Raw genomic sequence first — 22,114 nt, forward strand, 5'->3', positions numbered from 1 at the left:
GAGCCGTTTGACTTGGCCAATCGTACCCTGATCGACGCGGGGGACGCGAGTAGTTCTTCGGGCACCGAAAGAGGGGGAAGGCATGAAGTCTCCGTGTTAGGTCCGATAGATTCGCGGGCGGATGCGACGTACGCAAACAGGAAGGACGGGCTGGGAGCAGCGACACTACCGCGTGTGGTACCCTTGGGTCCTGCACAACCAGTCCCCGAACAGCCGAATCCCGTTTTGCCCCCCAGTCTCGCCATGATCGACCCAGCGGTCTTGAACCAACTAGTCTTGGTGCTTCAAGCGTTCGGGTTTGGCGCAGGGGGTCAGGCCCCAATAACGCATGAGGCCCTACCGCTTCGGGTCCCCATTGATATGCCGGCTACTCGCACACTGCCAAGGTGTACAGCGACTGGCATGGGGCAGGAGGAGACCCGGGGACAGTCCCCCGGACGTTCGAGCTCCGGCGGCCTTGCTGACCGACTTGAACGAATGATAGCCACTTCCGGCGCAAGTGGGGGGAAACGCCGACCCACGACTTTCCGGCGTCGTCGCCAAAGTCGTCTAGCGAGTCGGATCGAGGGCGATTACGCCGGGGAAGGCGGCTCGGCAGAAGGCGACGGGAAGCGCGGGTGAGCTTTTCGGAGTCGAGTGAGGTGAGCACTCGGAGCTCCATGAGCAGCCCTGAGGAACCGCGTTCTCGTCGCCGATGCCGGTCTCGTCGGGGCGGTCGGGCCAGGTCGAGTTCTTGCGACTCCAGACGGGGCGCATCCAGGGGACGTTTGAACGGGAAGCGAGCCGATGCCGTGACAGCGTTCCGCACTTGGAATTTAAAATTCAACGGGGCACTGGGTTCGGCTGCGGAACGTTTCCTGGAGAAGCTTGAGCGTTGCGTGCGGATGTACAAACTCCCGGACTGCGAGGTCTTGCCGGCCCTGGATGTGATTTTCTTGGACCGCGCGGAGGTATGGCTGGCCAACAAACTCGGAACGTGGCGGACGTTCCGAGATTTCGCAGACAGTTTCCGCCGACACTACTGCCGAGCTTTGTCAAGGGAGGAGCTATATGACGTATTGGCTCGCCGAACGCAAGCCCAAGACGAGTCCATTGGCGACTACCTGACCGCATTTGAGAGCGTCATCAGAAGGATGAGACCCCCTCCCTCGGAAAGAAAACAAGTCCGACTGGCCAAAGCGGGTCTCAACCCGGAATACGGAAGGTATATCAGGGAAAAGTCCGTGCATACCCTGCGCGACTTGGAGTATTACGGCGAGAAATTAGAGAAGCATCGTGAATGCGAGAAGAGATGGCACCCTCCGTCGGTCAAGGACAACCTACCAGTGGAAGACGCCGCCTATCGGGGGAAAGGAAAGAGGGCGCACGTAGCAGCCAATGCCGTGGCTACCCCGACGAAGGTGCCTGTAGCAGATAAGGCCAAAGCCAAGAAGAAGAAGAAAAAGGGGAAAACCTCCGGCACCGCCACAACCGGACGGTCATCCGGTAGTGAATCGGGGGGGCAGTGTGCGGCGAGCAGCCCAGTGCAGCCCACATTGCGGAAAAGCCCCAACAACCAGGCTCAGGGGAACACCGGGGGTGCGGGTGATAACCCGCGAACTGCCCCATCGTTACAGGCGCCAACGCAGGCTGCGAGGCGCCAGCAAAACTCAAGGACCGGACAGGATCGAGCCAACTTCCAGGGGAGGTGTTATGGTTGCAATGGAGAAGGCCATCGAATCTCGGAATGCCCAAGTCCTGGCCGAAACCAGACTAACCCAGTGCAGGGAAGCCCCATCTGCTTCCGATGTCATCAGCCAGGACACTACGCCCCGGGTTGCCCTCTAAGTAGGTCGAAAGAATCGTGCCAGAACTGTCAGGCCCCCAACTGCACATTCCGCACCTGCGCAAATTGCGAGCCAATACGGAGGCTGGCGGAAAACCGGCCTGCGGGGAGTGGTGGCCCAACGCTCTCGGCAATAACCCGCAGTGGGCTGCAGAACTCGGGCACGATGAATTCGACCTAAAGGTACGAATTCAGGGTCGAGAGGAGACAGGGACGGACGAGGATTATTGGGTAGAGCTCGAAGAGCGTCTTGAGAGCCGTTGGCGAGAGACGGACAATGAGGAACCCCAGGACTTGCGTGAGGCACCGGAGAGCGAGAGGCATCGGCCGAGGGTGGCAGTGCCCGCCGGCGAGCCATCGCCACGGGTTGCCCCCTCGTCTGAGACGTCGGTGGACACTGATGAACAACCGGGATCCTCTGGGTCACCATCGGATGCAGTGTGTGCTCCAGTTGGTAGGAACGCGACGAAGGGACTGGAAGCTTCGTCGGTTCCGGTGGGGGCGGTGGTCGTGGAGGTCACGACTGACTGTTCGGCCGCATCTGATGGTGAGAACCCCGTCCTAGACGCAATCGTAGAAAACCGCCCACTGCTCATACTGCTCGTTGGCGGCAAAGCGTACAGCGCCCTGTTCGATACAGGGGCACAAGTATCAGTTGTGGGTCGCCGGCTTACACAAGACTTTCGAGCTCGAGTGCAAAGAATCCCTGGCGCGGTGAATGGTTTCTCGGGCACATCTGTCAGTATGCTGGGGAAGCTGCGACTGACGATCGAGATCGACACGGTGGTCCGGTCGATTGAGGCATATGCGTGCGAGCAGGATTTGCAGTACGATATGTTTCTGGGACAGGATTTCATCCGTGCGTTCGGATTTCGGTTAAATGCCAAGGAGGACACATGGAGTGTCGCGGGTCGGGACATGTGGTATCACTTTGCGCAGAGAATAGGAAACCGCATATACTTTCCCGACCGACCGAGGAACCTGAGCTTGGCCGCGGAAGTTGGAGGGCTTTCGACACTGCAGGAACCCCAGCGACTACAGATCGAGGCGCTGGTGCGGCGAGTGGTGCCGAAGGAATCACCGGCGCAAACGGACTTGATCGAACACGCCATCGACGTACAGGGTGCGAGGCCGATCAAGACACCGATGCGCAGGTACTCCCCGCAGGTCACCGAATTCATCCGCCAGGAGATTGCGGACTGGCACAAAAAAGGGTTAATCCGTCCGTCCCAGAGCGAGTGGTGTAGCGCACCGGTGGTCGTTAAAAAGCACGACGGAAGCTACCGCCTGTGCATCGACCTGCGACCGGTAAACAAAACCACTCGCATCGACGCTTATCCGATGCCGGGGGTAGATGTGATACTCGACCGGTTGCGAGGGGCCCGGTACATTTCCAAAATTGACCTTAAGAGCGCCTACCTCCAAGTACCGTTGCAAGAAGGCAGCAAGAAGTACACAGCCTTTGGAGCGCCGGGTTGCGGCCTTTGGGAATGTAACCGGATGATCTTCGGATTGGTCAATGCCCCTGCAACCTTCATGCGCTTGATGGACGCACTGTTCGGACCAGACTTCGAGCCGCACGTGTTCAAGTACCTCGACGACGTGATTATAGTCACGGAAACGTTCGAGGACCACTTGGTGTGGCTCGAGAAGGCGCTGAAGCGCATGGTTCAGGCGGGACTGGAGATCAACGTCGAGAAGAGTGAGTTTGGTTGCTCGAGTGTGACGTTTTTGGGGTATCTTCTCGACGAGAGCGGGCTGCGGCCAGACCCCGACCGCGTGAAACCCGTTTTGGACTTTCCAGCCCCGCGGAACATCAAACAGTTGCGCCGGTTCCTGGGAATGTGCGGGTGGTACTCCAGGTTCGTCAAGCACGAGTCACATCTCAAAGTACCCCTAACGAAGCTGTTGCGCAAGAACCAAGCCTGGCGTTGGGACTTCGAACAGCAACAAGCGTTTGATTCGCTAAAACAAGCGCTGACCGAGGCCCCAGTGCTAGTGCGTCCGGATTTTACCCGGATGTTCTATGTGCACTGCGACGCGTCGTCCTATGCACTCGGAGCATGCCTGATGCAAAAGGACGACGAGGGGTACGACCACCCGGTATGCTACGCGAGCCGCACACTGAATGAACACGAGAGGAACTACACCGTGTCAGAGCTCGAATGCCTCGCCTTGCTGTTTGGCATTCACAAGTTCAGGCCGTACATCGAGGGCGCGCATTTTACTGCAGTCACCGATCATACGGCTCTGACTTGGTTGAAAAATAAGAAAGATCCTTCGGGGCGGCTGGCCCGCTGGATCCTTGAGCTACAGCAATGGGACTTCGAGCTGGTGTATCGAAAAGGGGCATTCCACCATGTCCCGGATGCGTTATATCGTGGGACAGGGGTCCAGGAGGACATCGCAGCATTCGACAATATTGTCGACCCGTGGTACCTCCAACGGTTGAAGGACGTGGAGTCAAAACCACAAAAGTTCCAGTATTGGAAAATCGACGACGGAATGCTGTACAGATATGGCACCAACGAACTCCTGGACCCAGTAACCCATAAGGAACAGTGTTGGCGACTCGTCGTACCGGAGGAGCGTCGATCACGCGTCATGCAAGACGCTCATTGCGAACCATCGGCGGGACATCTTGGTCGCGAGAAAACGTACGATCGCATCGCCCGCGAGTACTTCTGGCCAGGTATGTGGTACGATGTGCAGAAGTTTGTGCAGGCATGCCAACCATGCCAGCGTTACAAAGGTGAACAGGACGTACCGAAGGGCTTGATGAGCAAACGAGTGGTCGAGCGTCCGTGGGCAGTCATTGCCACGGACGTAATCGAACTACCTCGTAGTAAGAACCGGTATAAATACCTGGCGGTATTTCAAGACCTGTTCACCAAATGGGTAGAGTTCAAGCCACTCACTGTCGCTACGGGAAAGACCTTGGGGAATGCCCTCGAGGAGCTAATCCTTTTCAGATGGGAGATTCCCGACTATTTAGTAAGCGACAGTGGTAAGAACTATTGCGGGGCCGAATTCAGGGGCACCCTCAAGGAATACGGGATTGAGCATGTACCCTGCCCACCCTACCACCAACAGGCCGACTTTTGCGAGCGGGCGATCAAGACGCTAAAGACCATGATCTCGATCTTCGTGGACCACGACCACCGCGATTGGGACAAACACCTGCACGAGTTTCGACACGCGATTAACACGGCCGTACAATCGACTACGAGGGTATCGCCCGCGTTCCTGAACTTCGGAAGAGAACCACGCCCAGCCAAAAGCTTACGAAGGGAGGTGGAAAAAAGAGGACCGTTCGTACGTCTTACTCCCGAGGAATGGGCCGACCGGATGAAACGCCTAAACGCATTGCGGAGCCTCGTGCTTAGGCACATTGACCAGGCGCAGAACAAGCAAAAGAGGCATTATGACCGAAATCGTCGGTTTGCCCAATTCCAGGAGGGCGACATGGTGTGGCGAAGGTCGCACACCCTCTCTAACGCGGCGAAGGGCAGAAACGCGAAGTTAGACCCCTCGTACATCGGGCCGTACAAAGTGCTAGAGGTACTGTCCCCAGAATTATATATCCTGACAACGGACAGCAAGAAACAGGTAGATCGCGTACATGTAAAGGAGCTAAAACGGTATGTTCCGCCGCGAAGAGAACCCTAGAACATAAGAGGGAGGAAGGACACTAGCTAGGGAACCCTCGCAGGTCACGGCGCGCGCTCCATTTCCTTCCTCCTTTCCCGAAAAGTACCCTTTATCGCCACGATAGGTCGTTGACGGCCAAGTGGTTTGAGTCGTCGATCCGCTCAGTGTTGCATGCTAACTCCCGTACTAATCTGGTGGAGGGTAGCTTCAGTTCGATTAATCTGGTCGCGAAAGGGGTACGGTGTGGGAACTTTACTCTGTCTTTGTCTGTTTACAGGAGGTTCTCGACATGAGCCTGGAGGAGGAGATTGGCCACCTTCAGGCGCTGGTGGGCCCGACTCAGGGGCGGGAGGCGATGGCCCCCGCAGAGTCTCTGGGAGGGTCGGGGGTAACTGCAGCTGGCAGCCATGCCGCTGCGGACCTACCACCCGCGGACCCCCCCGAGGTGCGGGGGCTCGCCCCTCGCCCCGGGCCTGACGAGCAAAACCCTGAGGGGGAACCCGACCCTACTCTTGGGCCGGCCGTGGACGCGGTGGGCGAGGCCAGTGGTGGCGCGCCTTCGGCGCCGCCGGCCGCTGTTCCTCTCCCGCCGCATCTGCAACGGCAGGCTCGGGAGCAGCGGGAGAAGGAGGCTCTCAAAGCCAACCTCGTCCCGCTGGAGTCGGTTCCCCACCCGGGTCGGGCCGAGTGGGACAACCACCTCAACACCGGCCCAGCTCGTCAGGCGCTTCCGCTCCAGCAGGCGCTGGCCAACTTGGTTTCCCGAGCACCGCGGGCCCGCGCTCGGATTGGACGCGCCTACGCGGGGGTGGCCATGGGCCTCCAAACCGCCCGCACCCGGGGTCTACAAACCCGCATAGAACCGGGCACCCCGGGTTTGCGATTCGGAGCGGCCAGGGAGGAGGACCATGGCCTCCCACCGACGGTCCGGGAGGAACCAAAGGTTCCAACACGCGCCCCGAGGCGGGAGGTAGAAATCCCCCTCGAGGTGCAGTTCCTTCCGGCGTCGGGTGAGCCAGAGGAAAGGCCACGCAGGGCGCTCCCGCCGGTGCGGCCCGGCGGACGGGGTCTTTTCCCCCCCGAGGGATACCAGGATGAGGACGTCCCCGAACCCTCGAGGAAGAAGAAAGCTGGGCGGCTTCCCAACTTCTCCACGGACGTAGAGTTCCGCTACGTCGGCGACAGCCCGCCCTCGCAGAAGACCCCGACTGCGAGAGTAGAGGCGACAAGCCGGCGTGAGGCGGACCGAGACGCGTCCGGAGGGGTTGGGCAAACCCAGACCTCGGGGGCGGAGCCGGTTCTCCCCGAAGGGGTGAACCTGGACAAACCTGGCCCCATGGAGGTGGAGGACCCCGGGTCGAACTCACCTCCGGGACCGGGTCTGGCTGGTGACGGACCTGCGGTCGGAGGGGAGGCGTCGGGCCAGACGCGTTTGTGGCGCCCGTTCATCGACGACGACGGCGTCTTCTGGAAGGTGTACCCGGACGGCCGTCGTCGCCGAAGGACACGGGCTGGAGCCAAGCGCGGTCCGGCCAAGAAAAGGGCCCTTCTCACCGCCAACTCGGGTGCGTCGGGAACACCCCTCCCCGCGTCGACGCAAGAATCTGCCATCCCACGGCCGGAGCCCCAGTCGGAGGCCACGGCAGCGGCAAAGGCCGAACCAGCACTAGGCCGAGCGCCGTGCCGGGCCCCACCGCGCTGGCAAGCGCTGGAGCATTACGCCGACCGGATGGTGGAAATCACCCCCTCCACGTCATCGCCACCGGCGTCGATGGGGACGTCGCCACCGCCATCGGCGACGTCGGTGGCGCGGTCGTCGGTGCCCTCGGCAGCCATGCCGGCAGTGGCATCGGTGGCTTTGCCATCTTTGGCGCCTCCGGAACCATCGACGCCGTCGTCTCTCTCTCCTCGATCGATTGCTCTGGCATATCTTGCCGGGCTGTCGATTGGGGACCGGCTGCGGTTCGTCGCTGAGGCGAGCGAGCTCTCGCAGCCTCCACCCCGTCAGGAAAATCAGTAAGACGGGGAGGCGACGAAGTAAGTTATGTTTGACTCTGTTCTTCCTTTCTTTTTGTTTTGTTTGCATTTGGTTTGTTTCTCCTTTGGTCTATTTCAAGCTGACCCTCTCCCTTTATCATCATAATCCTGTAAGATTATTTTATTTGATTTGATCTAATTAAGTACCCTCCCAGCTCGAGTACGGCGCCCGGGCGGTGAGAGCGGGGGAAACAGCCCCCGATCCTGGTAAAAGGATCGGTTGCTTCGGGGGGGCTGTGACGGAGAATCACGGCTCGACCGTTGCTCTCCGCCGGGCTCTCACCGATTCCCCGTGTGCCTCGCCGAGCGGGGAGAGTGCGCCAGTTGAGCACACTCTAATTACTCCGTCTCGCTCTTTTCTTTTGAGGTGCGACGGCAACGGCGGCGATTGGAGGGAGCCAACGAGGAGAGCGTAACGAGAGAGAGAGAGACAGAAGATAGGGGAAAGCCGGCAAGTCGCGGGCAGGCCTGCGCGCGCATCTCGCCGGCTTGAGGAGAGGAGATCGGCAGTGTCTGCTGAAAAGTCGTACGATCCGCCGCGCGCACACAAATTTTCCGAATTACCTGTTTTTTGTCTGTGAGTTCCCGCGCCCTCGCCGAAGATTCGAGACATATGTGATACGTGCCCGGTGCGCGGAGTGTTTCGTTTGAAGTTTCTTATAAATTACGAAGCCGGCACCGGTGCACGTGGGCGACCGGCGAGGTGACGCGGGCGTGTGCGCGCGTGCGGCCATCTTGGTGAGCTGGTGAGTGCGAGTCTCGCGCCGATTTGTTTAGCTGGGCGAAACGAAGCACAACGCGACACACATATACACGCACACGCACACTCCTCGCAACCACAGCAGACGAACACATTTGGAACATACTAACAACAGCCACAACAATAGCAATAAACGTAGCAGTAACAATAACGATAACAACAACAGTAATTTACCAACATTAACAACGACACCAACATTCACAATCGACAACAACACCGTAGCAAGTGACGAGGGAGAAACGAGGATACAAAGGAGAGCGATTGCCTAGATATCTTAATTGTATTTGCAGAGCATTTTGGGAGACGAGCATAGGAGTACCGAGGCGGACAACGCAGCTAACGCGAGGCAAGGTCGGTGTAGTGTTTTCTCCTTCTCTCTCTCTCTCTGTCCGAGGCGTCGAATAAACACCTCGCAGTTCGGCAGCCCTGCCGATTGCGAGGTCGTTCATAATTGTGTCCCGGGCCGTCTATTTTATTTTATTTTATTGTAATTTTCTCTTTTGTACTTCGGTTTTCTTTAATTTGTAGTTTCGCTTTATTTTATGATTTTCTCTTTATTTGTATTTCTTTGTATTTCTTTGCTTATTCGCCTTAATGATTTCGTAATTTCTTTTTCTTTGTATTTTCTTTATTTCACTTTGTTAACCGATTATTTGATTTGATCCGATTATTTAATTTCATGTTGGCTTTAGTTACTCTTTTATTTTGTCATTAATACAATTACTATTAAAGCTCGTTGTCACACTTACTTCCGCCCCTTTCTTTTTTCTCCCTTACCTATGTCGTCACTCCCATCCTGAATATAACGGTTCGCGTACGATTAACGCGCGTGCTCGGCGCGTTATTTAACCGCGGGAACGATCTTTGCTTCCCGAATCCCCGAATAAATAATTTGTACGGACAGTCACGAGCCATCCGTTGAGGGACGACTGGATTTCACCGTTACAAAGCATAGTTTATTACTTTGCTTGGTATGGTTTTTTAAAATTGAAATTGTTCTAATTCATGTAGATATTCAATGTAAATATAATGAAAAAAAGAATAACCAGTTCCATATCTTTTCATATTTAATTACATAGTATATTTTGTCAAAAAATACATTTGGAAATTTTAATTAGTAATGATTGATATAATTTGTTTCACATTCGCGTCACTTCGTTAATGAATTGTCTGGCATTATTAACAGATAAATGCACATACACATGGCTAGGTACTGTACTCGTATTCATTATGCATTCCCCTTTGTGAATCCCAATTAAAGTATGCTCATCTTTCATCAACAAAGGACTGCCACTGTCTCCCTGTAATATACGAAGCAATGTTATTTTTAAATCAATTTTCGTTGTTTTCAACTTGTACCCACTTTTGTCATACGAGCATTAAGTGAAGTGGAACAAAAATATCGGTTCGGTCTAAAAAGCTCACACTCATTCGGATCCATTACAAAAAACTTTCCAACCCTTTTATTTCTTGAAACTATGTCATTTTCCATCCTGCCCCAGCCTCCTGTCATTACTAATCTGCCAATGAAATTATCGAAGGACATATATTTTATTGTAGGTAATTCAATATCTGAACTCGCAGCATTATGCAACTATATAATAAAAACAAATAGAACATCTAACTATTTCTAAAGTTACAACATTAAATGATTAGAAAATTTAATAGACCTTTACGATAGCCATATCATAATTAGCTAATTCATTGACTGGATCAATTGCCTTATTGAGCCATTCATGGTAAGTTTTCCACCATTCTATTGTATGAAGCTTAGCTAATCTCAAATTATTTGATCCTATTCTCACAACAATTTCATGGTAGTTTTGTCTGAAATTAAAGCAATTCGCAACAGTCAAAACATGTTGGGTAGTTATTAAAGATCCTCCACATAAATGATTATTTTCTTCTTTTCCATAATTTGAAGATTTATTCCAGCCTATAGACACAATAAACAGCATTTCATATATAGTTGCAACTTGCACATCCGGTTCAGGTCCGATCAGTGGAGTCGCTTCGTAAAATGGAAATGGAGTAACTAAAATTCACCACTATATTTTTGGAAATGTTATTTATACACAAAATTAACATTACTCTTTGACTGACTTACTTGTGATAAAATAGAGGTGCATAATATATTTAAACATCTTTAACAAGCTATTCATTCCGTGGTTTGATGCGAACGACCACTTTTGTCTGAGTTGTGTTGAAAACTGTAATTTTGGAAACACGTTATACAGAATTTATTAGAATATGCTAAATGTTTTAAAGCTAGGCAAATATTAGTCAAACCAATGGGATTATCCATTGATAAGAGTTAACTATGCAACAAAAATTAATAGCAAAATGCTTTTGCCGAACACGACGCATTAATAGATAATAAATGTAATAAATTAATAGATAATAAATGTTAAATAACATTCATAACTGAACGTTATTGAACTTTGTTATAAATTTCTTATTTTATTTCATTTTATTTTATATTTCACAAGTACTTTGGAGACTTCAGATTAGTTGCGAAATTCGGATCCAAAATAACTGATGAATGCATCGTTTTATATTGAGACAAACAGCGTTATCCACGTTTAGAAAATATTATTTACTGATAAGGCGTTCAACGTGACATTTATGATTTTAGTAACTGCTAAGTCCATAAATAATATGAGTAAATAAAAAGCCAAGGTTAAAAAAAAATAGCTATCAAAATGAAAATCATGTCTAGGCATTTCTTTTGTGAAATATTGACTCAGGTGAGTCATCCTAAAAATCTTTTAATATAAAATTAATGGTAAAATTTAATTTGTTGAATAATTTTAAAAAATATCTCAGTTCTAAATCTAAAATTGAAGAGACTTAATCTTGATATTTTATTTGAATGAAATACTTGAAATATTAACTTATTATTTGGGTTTACCGTCGCAGACAACCGGTTAGTCTGTTCTATGTAATTAAAGATGCAACACATTTTTTAAAAGCGTAAATTGGATTAGCCAGTAGATTCAAGCATTATTTTGATTGAGGGTATACGAAGGGACTTGAAGAAATGAAATCATAATGCAAGGACACAAGGATACAAATCTTGTGTATTTATGTGTAATTTGTAATGGATTTTTAATCCACTTTTATGACTATTAGACTTGCGTATTTTTATTTTTATTATTTTGAATTTTTCGCCGTAATTCGATTGGTAACATTATGACTTCGGCCTTCCTGGGTACAAAATAGTGTACGTACCACGACCAAGAAATTGACTCGACTTTACCTCAATTTTCACTATGGATTTGCCAATACTTTCACGGCCTGAGTACGCAGTTTACTATTATCGGTACGGTAACGATGAGCCACTAGTACATGATTTATAGTTATTAACGGTCCTGTGCAAGTATAAGCATGATTTTCTTGTACAGTTTTCATAGATTTATTTAAGCTAATGGACACGACGAAGGGAAATTCATTTTAATCTGTTTTTTAACATTTTCATGGATCAATAGACTTCCTTCGTAGATTATATACTCGTACTTAGGATTTGAAGTTAATAATTCGTGATATTTTTTAGCGTATGATTCGCGTATGAGTGAATTTTTGAATGTATAATATACCAACGAGAAATTATGACTAACAGAAATACTATTATTCCAATGTTATAGCTTTCCATTAACACGATTTGCTGATATTTCTGAAACTGGAATTTCCCTCTGAAACTTGAAATTATACACGCGCACAATGCAATAAATAAAAGGCAAAGCATAATAAAAGTTTTTGTCTTTTGAAACAGATGATATTATTATTGTGCCATTAATATTATTGTGAAGTATTTGGAAATTTCCAGAAGTAGCATTAAAGATTTTTAGTAATGACATAAAGCTACATCAATAAATTTAGTTATTACATAAATAAATTTAGTTATTTCTTTGAAACTATTACAAGCATGCAAATACAGCGCAATAGCAATTTTTTTCAAAATTCATCGGAACTGTGCCTCTTCTTCAAGGGAAGCAAAAACGACATATCAAAAATGGTCATAACTTAGGTTTAAATCAACTCATCGTCTTAAAATGTTTACCATTTCTAAGTTTTGGAACGATAATAATAACTGCAAAGTTTCATAATCGTATCTGGAACCGTTCGACCGTAGTAGCTTCTAGCTGAGAGAGCTAAAAAAGTGACCACATACGAACACACACATACATACACATACATACATACACACACACACACGAACATTTTTTTTCGGATCCGGACATTTTATTCGTGATCAACGACCTCGAAAACATGGAAAAACATCAAAATTATGCAATCGAAAATTTTCACCATTACAATGCTTTCTCTTCGAGAAAGCAAAAATAAAAATAATAGAAAAAAATAAAAGTTTTAATTAGCAACTAAACAAGAAGTTAAATATTTATGTCTATTCCTAGAATAAAGTCTGATAAAACATCTATGACATTTATGTTCATGTCTTTGAGAAGAGGAATTATTGAGGTAGGTTCGGATTTAGTTAATCTTAACAGTTCTTTGAACATTTTAGTTCTTTGTTTACATAATAGTTCACAGCGCCAAAAGACATGATCGATGTCCTCTTTTTCTTTCCCACATCGGCACATATCAGAACTTACAATGTTGAATCTGAACAAATAATAATTTAGTGACATATGGCCGCTTCTTATATGATTTAACGTAATTATTGATTTCATTGGCAAATGAGAAACACAACATTAAAGCTTTTAAGGTTAATTAAACACGATGGCCTTTTTACGCCGAAAACCGGAACGTTAGAGTCTATACTAAGTTGAATGTGTTGTATCATGTCTAATTCGGTTCTCCTTGGAGGAAGTTCGTCTAACAAGACATATTTCACACAACCGCCACGAAGAGTTGGTACATACACACCTGGATGCAAGCACCACGAACAACCGAAGTAACCATTGTACTGAACAATGCCCTGCATGGGAGCTCGGGCACCGGAATCGACACAACAGCATAATGTATGTATCTTCATGTTTTGCATGGTATCGTTCACTTTGACTTGGATTCCGATGGTAGATAATCTGTTCATCATTTCTACGCATGGTTGAAGGAACACATTCATATCTGGCTTGACTTTACCGAACCACAAACCACAAGTCACTGTTTTTGAAGTTCTAACATTATAAGGAAGTTCATTGATAATCATTTGGACAGGCCAAATTGAATACTGAGAGCTTTCAAAAACAGGAGCTCCGTCACTGTTGAATGTGGCTGTAACAAAGTTCTTTCTTTCGTTAGGTGGTAAGGATCTCACAAATTCTTTGTAAAAGTTTCCATCACAAAAGTCGCTGATTGTATCATATTGCTGAAATCTTTTTTGTATAACAGAATAAACATGCTCCCAGTTTTGAAAAATCAAGTTGCTGCAATCATTTGCCACATCGAAAACTACAAAAAAATTGTTATAGCAAGGACTTTTCAAATATATAACCTTCCGACAAACGTGACACAACATTTCCCGATCCTGTCTATTAAACTGACCAACATAACTGTAACAATTTATATCCGGGCAAACAGCATGGTATTCAACACCTTTAGATGAATTGAAAATTTTATCGACAAGGTATCTACTTTCCGGTAAAAGTTTCGTCTGTAATATACTATTGACGTATTTTAATAGATCGGCTAAACCAGTCTGACACAACTCATTTTTAAACCCAAATTTTAAACCTCCTAACATCAATTCAGCCTTATTTACGGTCACTGTTAACGTCACGTTCTCATCGCTACATAAAATGTTACGCAGTCTTGCAAACGGTTCTTCTTCTTCAGTTTCTGTATCGCCGTTGTGTTCTTCATTTCTATATTCTCTATACATTCTATCCTCTTCTTCGGAATCATCGTCTTCAGTTTCTAAATTTGAATCGTCTGTTCCAGTTTCACTCTAATGAAGAGAATAAATGTTTTATCATTCGGTGTAAAAGTAATTTGATACAGTACATAGAAAGTATATTCCGCCAAGTCGTAAACTTTTGCGTACCCAAACCAGGGCAAAAATGTCTTTGCTAGAGCACCCTGAATTTTTTTTTCTTTTCATTTGTCAGAAATAGAAATGAAACATATTCGTAAAAATTATAAAAGTTCGCATGAACAATATTTTTTCAGCATTTTCCATTTTTTTATTCGAATTTTTTTTAAACTGCTCGAAAATTGTTCTTATTTCAAATGCTTACTTTTCTACTTCCAAGATTGCTGGAACTTTTTTTTTAGAAAAGATTTTGTTGAAAAAATATCAATCCCGCCAAAATATATCATCAAGTTACTAAAAATTAGAATGACTTTATTTGCGAAATAAGTTGATTATCATATAAAAGTACCGAAAAAAGTGAATATAAAGTTTTCTCATGTTCGTGAGTATTTTTGATCTCTATATACCCTAAATAAAAGAGGAAAAACTTCCGGGAGGCCTAGCAAAGAAAAAATTTTTGCGTCGATTTTGGGTCCGCAAAAAATGTAATTTTTCCATAGATTTACTCATATACTCTCTGACAGACAGAAACACAGCAAGGTATCAAAAATTAATGTTTTTATATTCACGTAAAAAAAATTACAGGTAGTTTTACCTCTTGTGGTAATTCTTGATTTACAACATCCATGTTTTCACTGTCGGTAATTGATCCATTACGAGAATCAGATGACGGAGCGTTGTTGGATGTTGATGTTGAGTAGGTTGAGGTTGAAACTTGACCACTATGATGAGTAATTGTAGATTCTCCAGACGTAGATGTGTTTGAAAACCGAGCTGGTGTACGATTATATTCCTATACGTATTAAATCAATTGATAAGTTTTTAAAAGTTTCTGTATGATGATTATAACTGTTTGATGAAAATTGTTCATTGATATTCGCCTGGATATCCACCTAGGAATCAATAAATGATTCAAGCCTTTATTTACACAGCGTTTTTGCAAGCAAATAGGAATATCCAGGTAGAAATCAATGAACGCTTGCAATCGAAAAAAAAAATCATTTTAAGTTGTTCCTTGCAATGTTGCAAGAAAAACAATCGAATCAATGATCTTCTTAAATAAATTACAGTCCACTACAACCATTTCTATTGCATTCATCACCACAACTATTTATAATTCTATTTTCATTTCTCATCAAGCCCCATGTTAACTTTTCATTGGAATGGATAGACGTGAATAAACCTCGTTTATTCCCAGTCTTCAAATTAAAATCCAAATCCACATCTTCATGTTTTTCACAAAAGTATCTTCCACAGTAAAACTAATCATTACTATTATTAAAACATTCTAGTTTAAGTGTGTAAAAAAAACTTTTTAAAATCCCTTATTGCAAGTTATAACCGGGTAGTATGCATCGAAATTTTATGAAAATTTGGAGCAAAATCTTTTTGAAATACATGAATTCATGAAAATATTCAATACTCACCCTAAACAACCTATCCTCATCTTCATTACTACTAGGTTCATAATTTTGAGCACGCAATCTTTTGTTGTGTCGCCATTCTGTGGTTCTGGATCTTCTCATTTTGAACTTATAATTATCCTGATACACGTACGTCTGGATAATACGTCAGATGAAATTATGATATCTGTAAAATTCAAAACGAAACATCTCTTTAAATCAAACGTCTATAGGCAGCCAATGATCATCGAAAATCTAAATGCTCGATACTTTATTTACCTGTTAGATGATGCAACTTCCCACTTGATTTTTCCGTGCCGGCTGGCTCAATGGTCACTCACCGTTTGTTACTGATGTGACAGTTTATAAATATTTCATACTAATGGAAATTGATATGATCGATACTTTTCTCTCCTTGTAGCGAAAAATATCATTTGTCACGTTAATGTTATAAGGCCATCCGCTCAGAGAGTTGTTGATTTTGCGTTTGATTTTTCGGCAGTTGCGCAACCTAGCCTAACCCACTCGACATAGCTGACGCGATCCGGCAACGTGAACACTGATCCAGCTATACAAGACATTCAAATTCTTGTCTGCATCGATTTTTTTTTAACAAGCGCGCACTGAGTCAGAATGTTTGAATAAATCAAAATATAACATTAATATCGAATAGGAATAGAAGGTTATGCGGGTACGAACGATAAATTAATAACGAGAGAATTAATATTTCAAGATTAGAGTTCAATTCTCATTATTGGTTTTTTAGCCTCGTTTCATTCTTTTCTATATATATATATATATATATATATATATATATATATATATATATATATATATATATATATATATATATATATATATATATATATTCGTAGTTCGTTGACTCAAGTTATCAGAACAAATGGTAGATAGTTACTTGAATTTTGAAATAAGGCAGAGCCATCTAACCCAAGATAGAAGTTGCTTGGCAACCAAACATTTTTTTTTCATCAAAAAGGTGTTTTAAAGTGATCATCTCTTTTGATTTCTCACTCTTCAAACTTCTTTTGGTGATTTTGTGAAAGAAGACAAGTTTAATTTATTCCTGCGATTTATGTAGGTATGTATAACTTAAATAAATAAATAAAATGTACCTACATATTTCATATCATTTTGTGAAATACACACTTTTTTAAATTATCAGCGATTTGACATTGTGTTTGAAATTCATGATGATTCTTAAATTTTGAAGATACCTTCTTCTAATTGTCCTTGTGTAATGATACAGGTTCATCAGCCATGGCAGAAGGAGAAAGTGAGAAAATCCTGGCATCCGTACGTTACTATGGAGATGAGACAAATACAGTTGCTATAGTTGATCCAGCCTTAATACTTGATTATGCATCGATTGAAACATTTAACTTTAATGTTCCACATCTTATTCATCGAATCAAAAATGGTGAAAGAATTACTGAGCTAGTACAAGTGTTTGCTATATCAGGTGAAGAAATATGCATTTATAAATATTCATCATATCAACATTAGATGTGCTTCAGAGGAATTGAATATATCTTAAGTTCAATGTTTGTTTTGTTACTTTATATTCTGAATGATAAGTTCTGCCTTCACATTTCACACAGATAATGTAAATGAACTCATTCACCCTACAAAGAGGAGAGTTTTTGACAAGAGAAGAAAGAGTGATGTGATGTATGAGATTTTGGAAAAACAAAAAACAATGATCGAAACGAAAACCAAAAAATCAATCCCTAGCAATGACGACGAGCTCATAGATGAAGCATCAATCATCACAACATCTTCTCAGTCTGGAAATTCAAAAAACATTCATGAGTTGAAGGCAATAGAGAAGGTACTGTTTTATTTAGCATTCAATTTTAATTCAATTCAATTTAGAAATATTTCTAATCTAAAAAATTTTATGAATGTTGATTTTCAAAATATTTTTATAGAAAATAAAAGAAAATGCACGAGCATTTTCAAAATCATCAGAAAGTGAAATTCTTAAAAAAAAAATAGAAAACTTAAAAAAGAACAAATTAGTCTATTCAGATGGTACTGACCTAGAAAAGAAACAAAAAGAGATCAATGATCTACACATGTCCATCGAACTAAAAAATGGAGAGTTTGAACAATTAAAAAAAAACCAGCAAGAATTAGAAGCAAAGATAGCAAAATATGAAGAAGATTCTAAGTTTTGGCGAAGCAATTATGAAAAGAACCAAGAATTTATGGAAGAAAGCAAGAAACTTATTGAAACTTTGCAGAATGAGCGTCAGAATACTGCTCCAGAAACTATTTATAAATCTCATGGTAAGAATATTTACTTTCAACCTTAATACAATACGAACAATAAATATATAAAACATACATTGTTTTTTTTTATTTACAGAAACATTACGCCAAAAGAGACCACCACTGAATTCTAAAACTGCTTTAAATCTTCATGGTGATCACTCGCCCGATACATCTGCTATGGATAGTCACGGTGATTACTCGTTTCAAGATTTTCCAGGACACTTTGAGGATAATGAAGAGGAATACAGTCTTGGAATACTGGAATCAAGTCGTGGTGGAAAAATGTCAACAAATGAAAGTCTTGGATCTGGCTCAGCCAAAGGTATCAATTACTAAAACATATACATAAGCACGTCCACCCTACTATCAGTCTGTAGTACTATTTCTCTTTCTCTCTTCAAAATAACTCATATGAAAATACGACGGGCTCCCGTACTATAATTCTCAGCCAATCCATCGCGAATAAGCAGGCTTCGCTTTCTTCGGGGTCTCTATTGTATAACTGACTTCTTCCAACAAATATTTTTTTATAGATGAAGAGAATTTTCAGTACGATAAAAAAAAGGAGAGGAGTAGAAATGAGATAAACCACAAGAGAGTGAAGGAACCCCGAGAAAAAGCCATTAAGAAAAAACGGACGGCTGGAAGTGACGGATTCGATGACATGAGCGATATCGAAGAAGAGTGTGAAAAAAAATCTCGTAAGTGATTTGAAACGAGAGCATGGCTACGCTCGGTCAAACCCTTACTCGAGTCTATAGTCTGCCCTCTCTCTCTCTTTCTCTCTCTCTTTTTCTCTCTCTCTCTCTCTCTCTCTCTCTCACTGATTATTCAATAATTCGAAAATGGCAGGTCCGAAGAAGTTCAAGAAGCGATTTGTACGAACAAAAAAGTACGCAAACTTCCACAGTTCATCAGATTCTGAATGTAATGAGAAGAGAACTTTCACGCGGGGCAGTGATGACGAGTATGAACCGGAAAATCTACGGCAATCAGAGAATCATCAAAATTACAAGTCGTATTATGCAGAAACTGGAAAGAAGGTAACAACGATAATATTACGTACAAACAAATTTCTGCCCCCCCCCTTATCATATACCTTCCAGGTAGAACTGGCACGTGAGTAGGGTGCGGATTCACTTCGGAAATAGTTTGTAATTCATACGGCAAGCTAGTGCATGGAAGTTTCAATTATGTCGACGACGCACTAATTTTGAAACTTTAGAAAAACGTATTGTCCGCTTTACTATTTATCATGAATTAAACTCTGCGACGTTGTTTTGTGAGTAATTCTCACGAACTCGCTTGCAGTTTTAATTGCAAACTATTTCCGAACAGTTTCTGCAGCCTATCCGAGTGCCATTTTTTTCTGAAAAGTATATTAAAGGGGGGGGGATTATTTTTATCTGTTTTATTTTATTATATAGAGACACATGTACCACCTTATGTGTGACATAAGTATTAAATACAAGACGTGGGATACGCTGAAAAAAATTTTTGACATGAAAGAGTGGATCAGAGTATTAGTCCACGCGATGTTCAAGGAAGAAGATCTAATAGGGAAGACGTTTAATCTTGCAGGATGCAAGATCGATCGTTTACCAGGGATAACCCGATCAGAATTTAAGCGGGAGGAAAAAGCTGCTATAAGACGTAAATATTTTCGTATCACAAAGGCACTGGAATATTGATATATATATATAGCAGCTACAGCGGTTTGAATGCGGTACTTTTTTAAAAAAATGCGATTTTCAACCCGAATTAAAAAAACACCGTTTTAATTTATTTTTCAATTCGAATTTTTTTTTCTGGTAGTGTTTGACTAGTATATACTCCTCGCAAAGTATCGCTAATGGTTTTTTTATTCTCATCAAGAAATTTTTTTTTTTTAAATTGAAAAATTCTATTTTTTGAAAAAACCGCTGAAAAAACAACAAAAAATGTATCATGGTTTATTTTGCAATTAACAAAGAAAAATCATGTATGAATCACGTTTTTTTTCAATTGCAAAATAAACAATGATACATTTTTTTATTGCAAAACTGTTTTTTTCAAATGATCGATTTCAATTGTAGAAACATTTTTTTGCCGATGCGACCAAGTCGTGAAACGGAGGCGAGAAGCAGAAATGTACAAAAATAATTGGAAATCTTACATAAGCGAACATATCAACTCGCTGTTTATGAATGAAAAGGCAGAACGTAAGTTTTTTTCATAGATTAATGTAAAAGAATATTGGTAAATATATGTATAGTATAATGTAATAAATCTTCCAGGTGCAAAAATTGAGAAAAAGCAAAAAATTAAAGCAAAAGCTACAAAGGAACCTCAAGAACAATTTAGTCTGTCCTCCGACGATTCATAAAACGTTTTGTTTGCTCAAAAGTCATTCTTGCGATAATTTTGTTTGATATTATTAGTCTAAATTTTCGACCAAAATTATTGGCTAAAAGTTTTTTAATACTTCGTTTTCAAGCTCGTGATTATACTTATCTAGTAAATACTCATAAAAATGTTATTATACTTTGCTGTGATTATTATTAAATGTTCAAATAATCCACGTGGTTTCTTGTTCTAGTCCCCATTTATTGAGATGAAAACACCAAATCATCTTTGTTTGCTCAAAAGTCTTTCTTGCGATAATTTGGTCTGATATTGTTGGTCTAAATTTTTGCCTGGAATTTTCGACCAAAATTTTTGCCTGGAATTTTCGACCAAAATTCTTGCCTGGAATTTTTGGCCAAAATTTTGAAACAAATTGTCGACCGAAATTTTTGGCCAAAATTATTGGGCAAAAATTTTCGGCAAATTTTTTCAACAGGGTGCATATCACTAGTAACATCATCATTATGATTTTTCTAAAACGTGTTGAAACTTCGACAAACATCTTCGAACAAGAGGGGGGAATGATGCGTCGTGGATCCACGCCTCTGTTCCTGCTCCGACATTCGTCCAACGGCTCACGGAGAAAACCACGACTCAATAGAACCGTGAGCAAAGCAGTAAGAAGATTATATCGATCGTGATAAGTGGCTAAACGATCGATGTGAACAATTTTCTTTTTGTGTTTCGGTGTTTTCTGTATGTAATAAACAACATCGTTAATTTTCATCAAAATCTCGTACGATCCTTCCCAGTTGCTCTGAAGCTTTGATGTCTTTCCTTTGAATCTTCGAGGATTGTAAAACCAAACTTTCTGACCATCAAGAAACTGAAGGTGTCGAGCTGTTTTATTGTAGATTTTCTTCGTACAAAGAGATGAATTTCTGATGTTTCGTTTTGCAAAGTGGTGTATATTGTTGAGTTTAATCATCAGTTTTTATATATAGGCGTTAATATCCGTGGGTCCATCGTTGTTGGGTGGAGAAACACGCATCAAATCTAACGAAAAGCTAATCTCAAAATGAAAAGCCGTCAAAAAATACAGCAGTATGCCCGATCCAACAACTCACTTGACACTACTCTTTTTCTCTTGCGCACCTTATGATAAAGAAACAGTCGTAAGAGTGTTACACACACACACACACACACACACGCGCACGCACGCACGCACGCACGCACGCACGCACGCACGCACGCACGCACGCACGCACGCACGCACGCACGCACGCACGCACGCACGCACGCACGCACGCACGCACGCACGCACGCACGCACGCACAGAGTCTTAGCCTGAAAGCGATGAACGAATGATTGTGAGAGCCAATAGACGAATTGGCACAGCCATGATTCTCTGTTACGAAATATACAACGTTAGGGAATTTTTGAAAAAATTATTTTTCCCTGCGTCCCTCGGTCACCAGTGACATCGTTAGCCTGCTCTCAGCTTAGTTGTTGTTGGGCGCTCGCTAAGGCCTTCGAAGAAGAGCAATTAGCGCCAAAATTTTCGCTATGTGTCGGGACGATGACAGTTTCTCTCAACTGTTTCAAGCTGAAAGGAGAGCAAAAGTCTTAACTAAAATTTCAGAATACGAACAGGTATCGACTAGTCTTGCGTAGAGACAATCTCTAGGAGTATATAGTCGAAATTAAGGTTCCTCGAGTAGCCGTTGTTTGATTTTATAATTAGTCTTTGATTACGACGTATAATTACCCTATTTATTGGTCTATCTTTTGTCCGGTCCTGACCAGTCGAAAAAGGCATACACTCT

General features: G+C 43.5%; 2 protein-coding genes and 1 long non-coding RNA gene across 4 annotated transcripts; 2 read left to right on the top strand and 1 right to left on the bottom strand.

The window, feature by feature from the left end:
- Positions 1–9,331: 9,331 nt before the first annotated feature.
- On the bottom strand, positions 9,332–10,771 carry LOC131672080 (serine protease 38-like). Its single transcript, XM_058949022.1, has 5 exons — positions 10,766–10,771; positions 10,381–10,483; positions 9,944–10,308; positions 9,637–9,867; positions 9,332–9,574 (listed from the first exon to the last, which is right to left on the bottom strand). Exons 2-5 carry the CDS (start codon positions 10,433–10,435, stop codon positions 9,413–9,415), a joined length of 813 nt encoding a protein of 270 aa, XP_058805005.1. The 5' UTR covers positions 10,436–10,483; positions 10,766–10,771; the 3' UTR covers positions 9,332–9,412.
- Positions 10,772–12,244: 1,473 nt separating this feature from the next.
- On the top strand, positions 12,245–16,378 carry LOC131672081 (uncharacterized). The gene is made up of 3 exons (XR_009302593.1): positions 12,245–13,255; positions 13,348–13,538; positions 13,626–16,378. It is a non-coding gene; the product is annotated as an uncharacterized LOC131672081 (long non-coding RNA).
- A 213-nt stretch (positions 16,379–16,591) lies between these two features.
- On the top strand, positions 16,592–20,480 carry LOC131672082 (uncharacterized). Of its 2 annotated transcripts, XM_058949023.1 has the most exons (10): positions 16,592–16,767; positions 16,936–17,148; positions 17,288–17,517; positions 17,618–17,978; positions 18,058–18,285; positions 18,497–18,664; positions 18,816–19,006; positions 19,391–19,616; positions 20,039–20,164; positions 20,240–20,480. In XM_058949023.1, exons 2-10 carry the CDS (start codon positions 16,947–16,949, stop codon positions 20,326–20,328), a joined length of 1,821 nt encoding a protein of 606 aa, XP_058805006.1. In that variant the 5' UTR covers positions 16,592–16,767; positions 16,936–16,946; the 3' UTR covers positions 20,329–20,480. The 2 variants fall into 2 exon arrangements, with proteins under 2 accessions (XP_058805006.1, XP_058805007.1); XM_058949024.1 differs by lacking the exon at positions 16,592–16,767 and having other exon boundaries at positions 16,907–17,148.
- The last annotated feature ends 1,634 nt before the right edge of the window (positions 20,481–22,114 follow it).

The sequence above is a fragment of the Phymastichus coffea genome, unplaced genomic scaffold (genome assembly GCF_024137745.1).
Source record: "Phymastichus coffea isolate CEN01 unplaced genomic scaffold, Cenicafe_Pcof_1.1 PCOF00142, whole genome shotgun sequence".
Lineage (NCBI taxonomy): Eukaryota > Metazoa > Arthropoda > Insecta > Hymenoptera > Eulophidae > Phymastichus > Phymastichus coffea.

What these genes read in the sequence shown, in the direction of transcription:
- LOC131672082 (XM_058949023.1), top strand. Translation starts at nt 16,947, where the DNA reads ATGGCAGAAGGAGAAAGTGAGAAAATCCTGGCATCCGTACGTTACTAT. An exon ending in AACTATTTATAAATCTCATG is followed by an intron (nt 17,979 to 18,057) that starts GTAAGAATATTT and finishes TTTTATTTACAG; the next exon opens with AAACATTACGCCAAAAGAGA. An exon ending in AGAGTGTGAAAAAAAATCTC is followed by an intron (nt 18,665 to 18,815) that starts GTAAGTGATTTG and finishes CGAAAATGGCAG; the next exon opens with GTCCGAAGAAGTTCAAGAAG.
- LOC131672080 (XM_058949022.1), bottom strand. Translation starts at nt 10,435, where the DNA reads ATGAATAGCTTGTTAAAGATGTTTAAATATATTATGCACCTCTATTTT. An exon ending in GCACCTCTATTTTATCACAA is followed by an intron (nt 10,309 to 10,380) that starts GTAAGTCAGTCA and finishes GGTGAATTTTAG; the next exon opens with TTACTCCATTTCCATTTTAC. An exon ending in ATGATATGGCTATCGTAAAG is followed by an intron (nt 9,868 to 9,943) that starts GTCTATTAAATT and finishes TTTATTATATAG; the next exon opens with TTGCATAATGCTGCGAGTTC.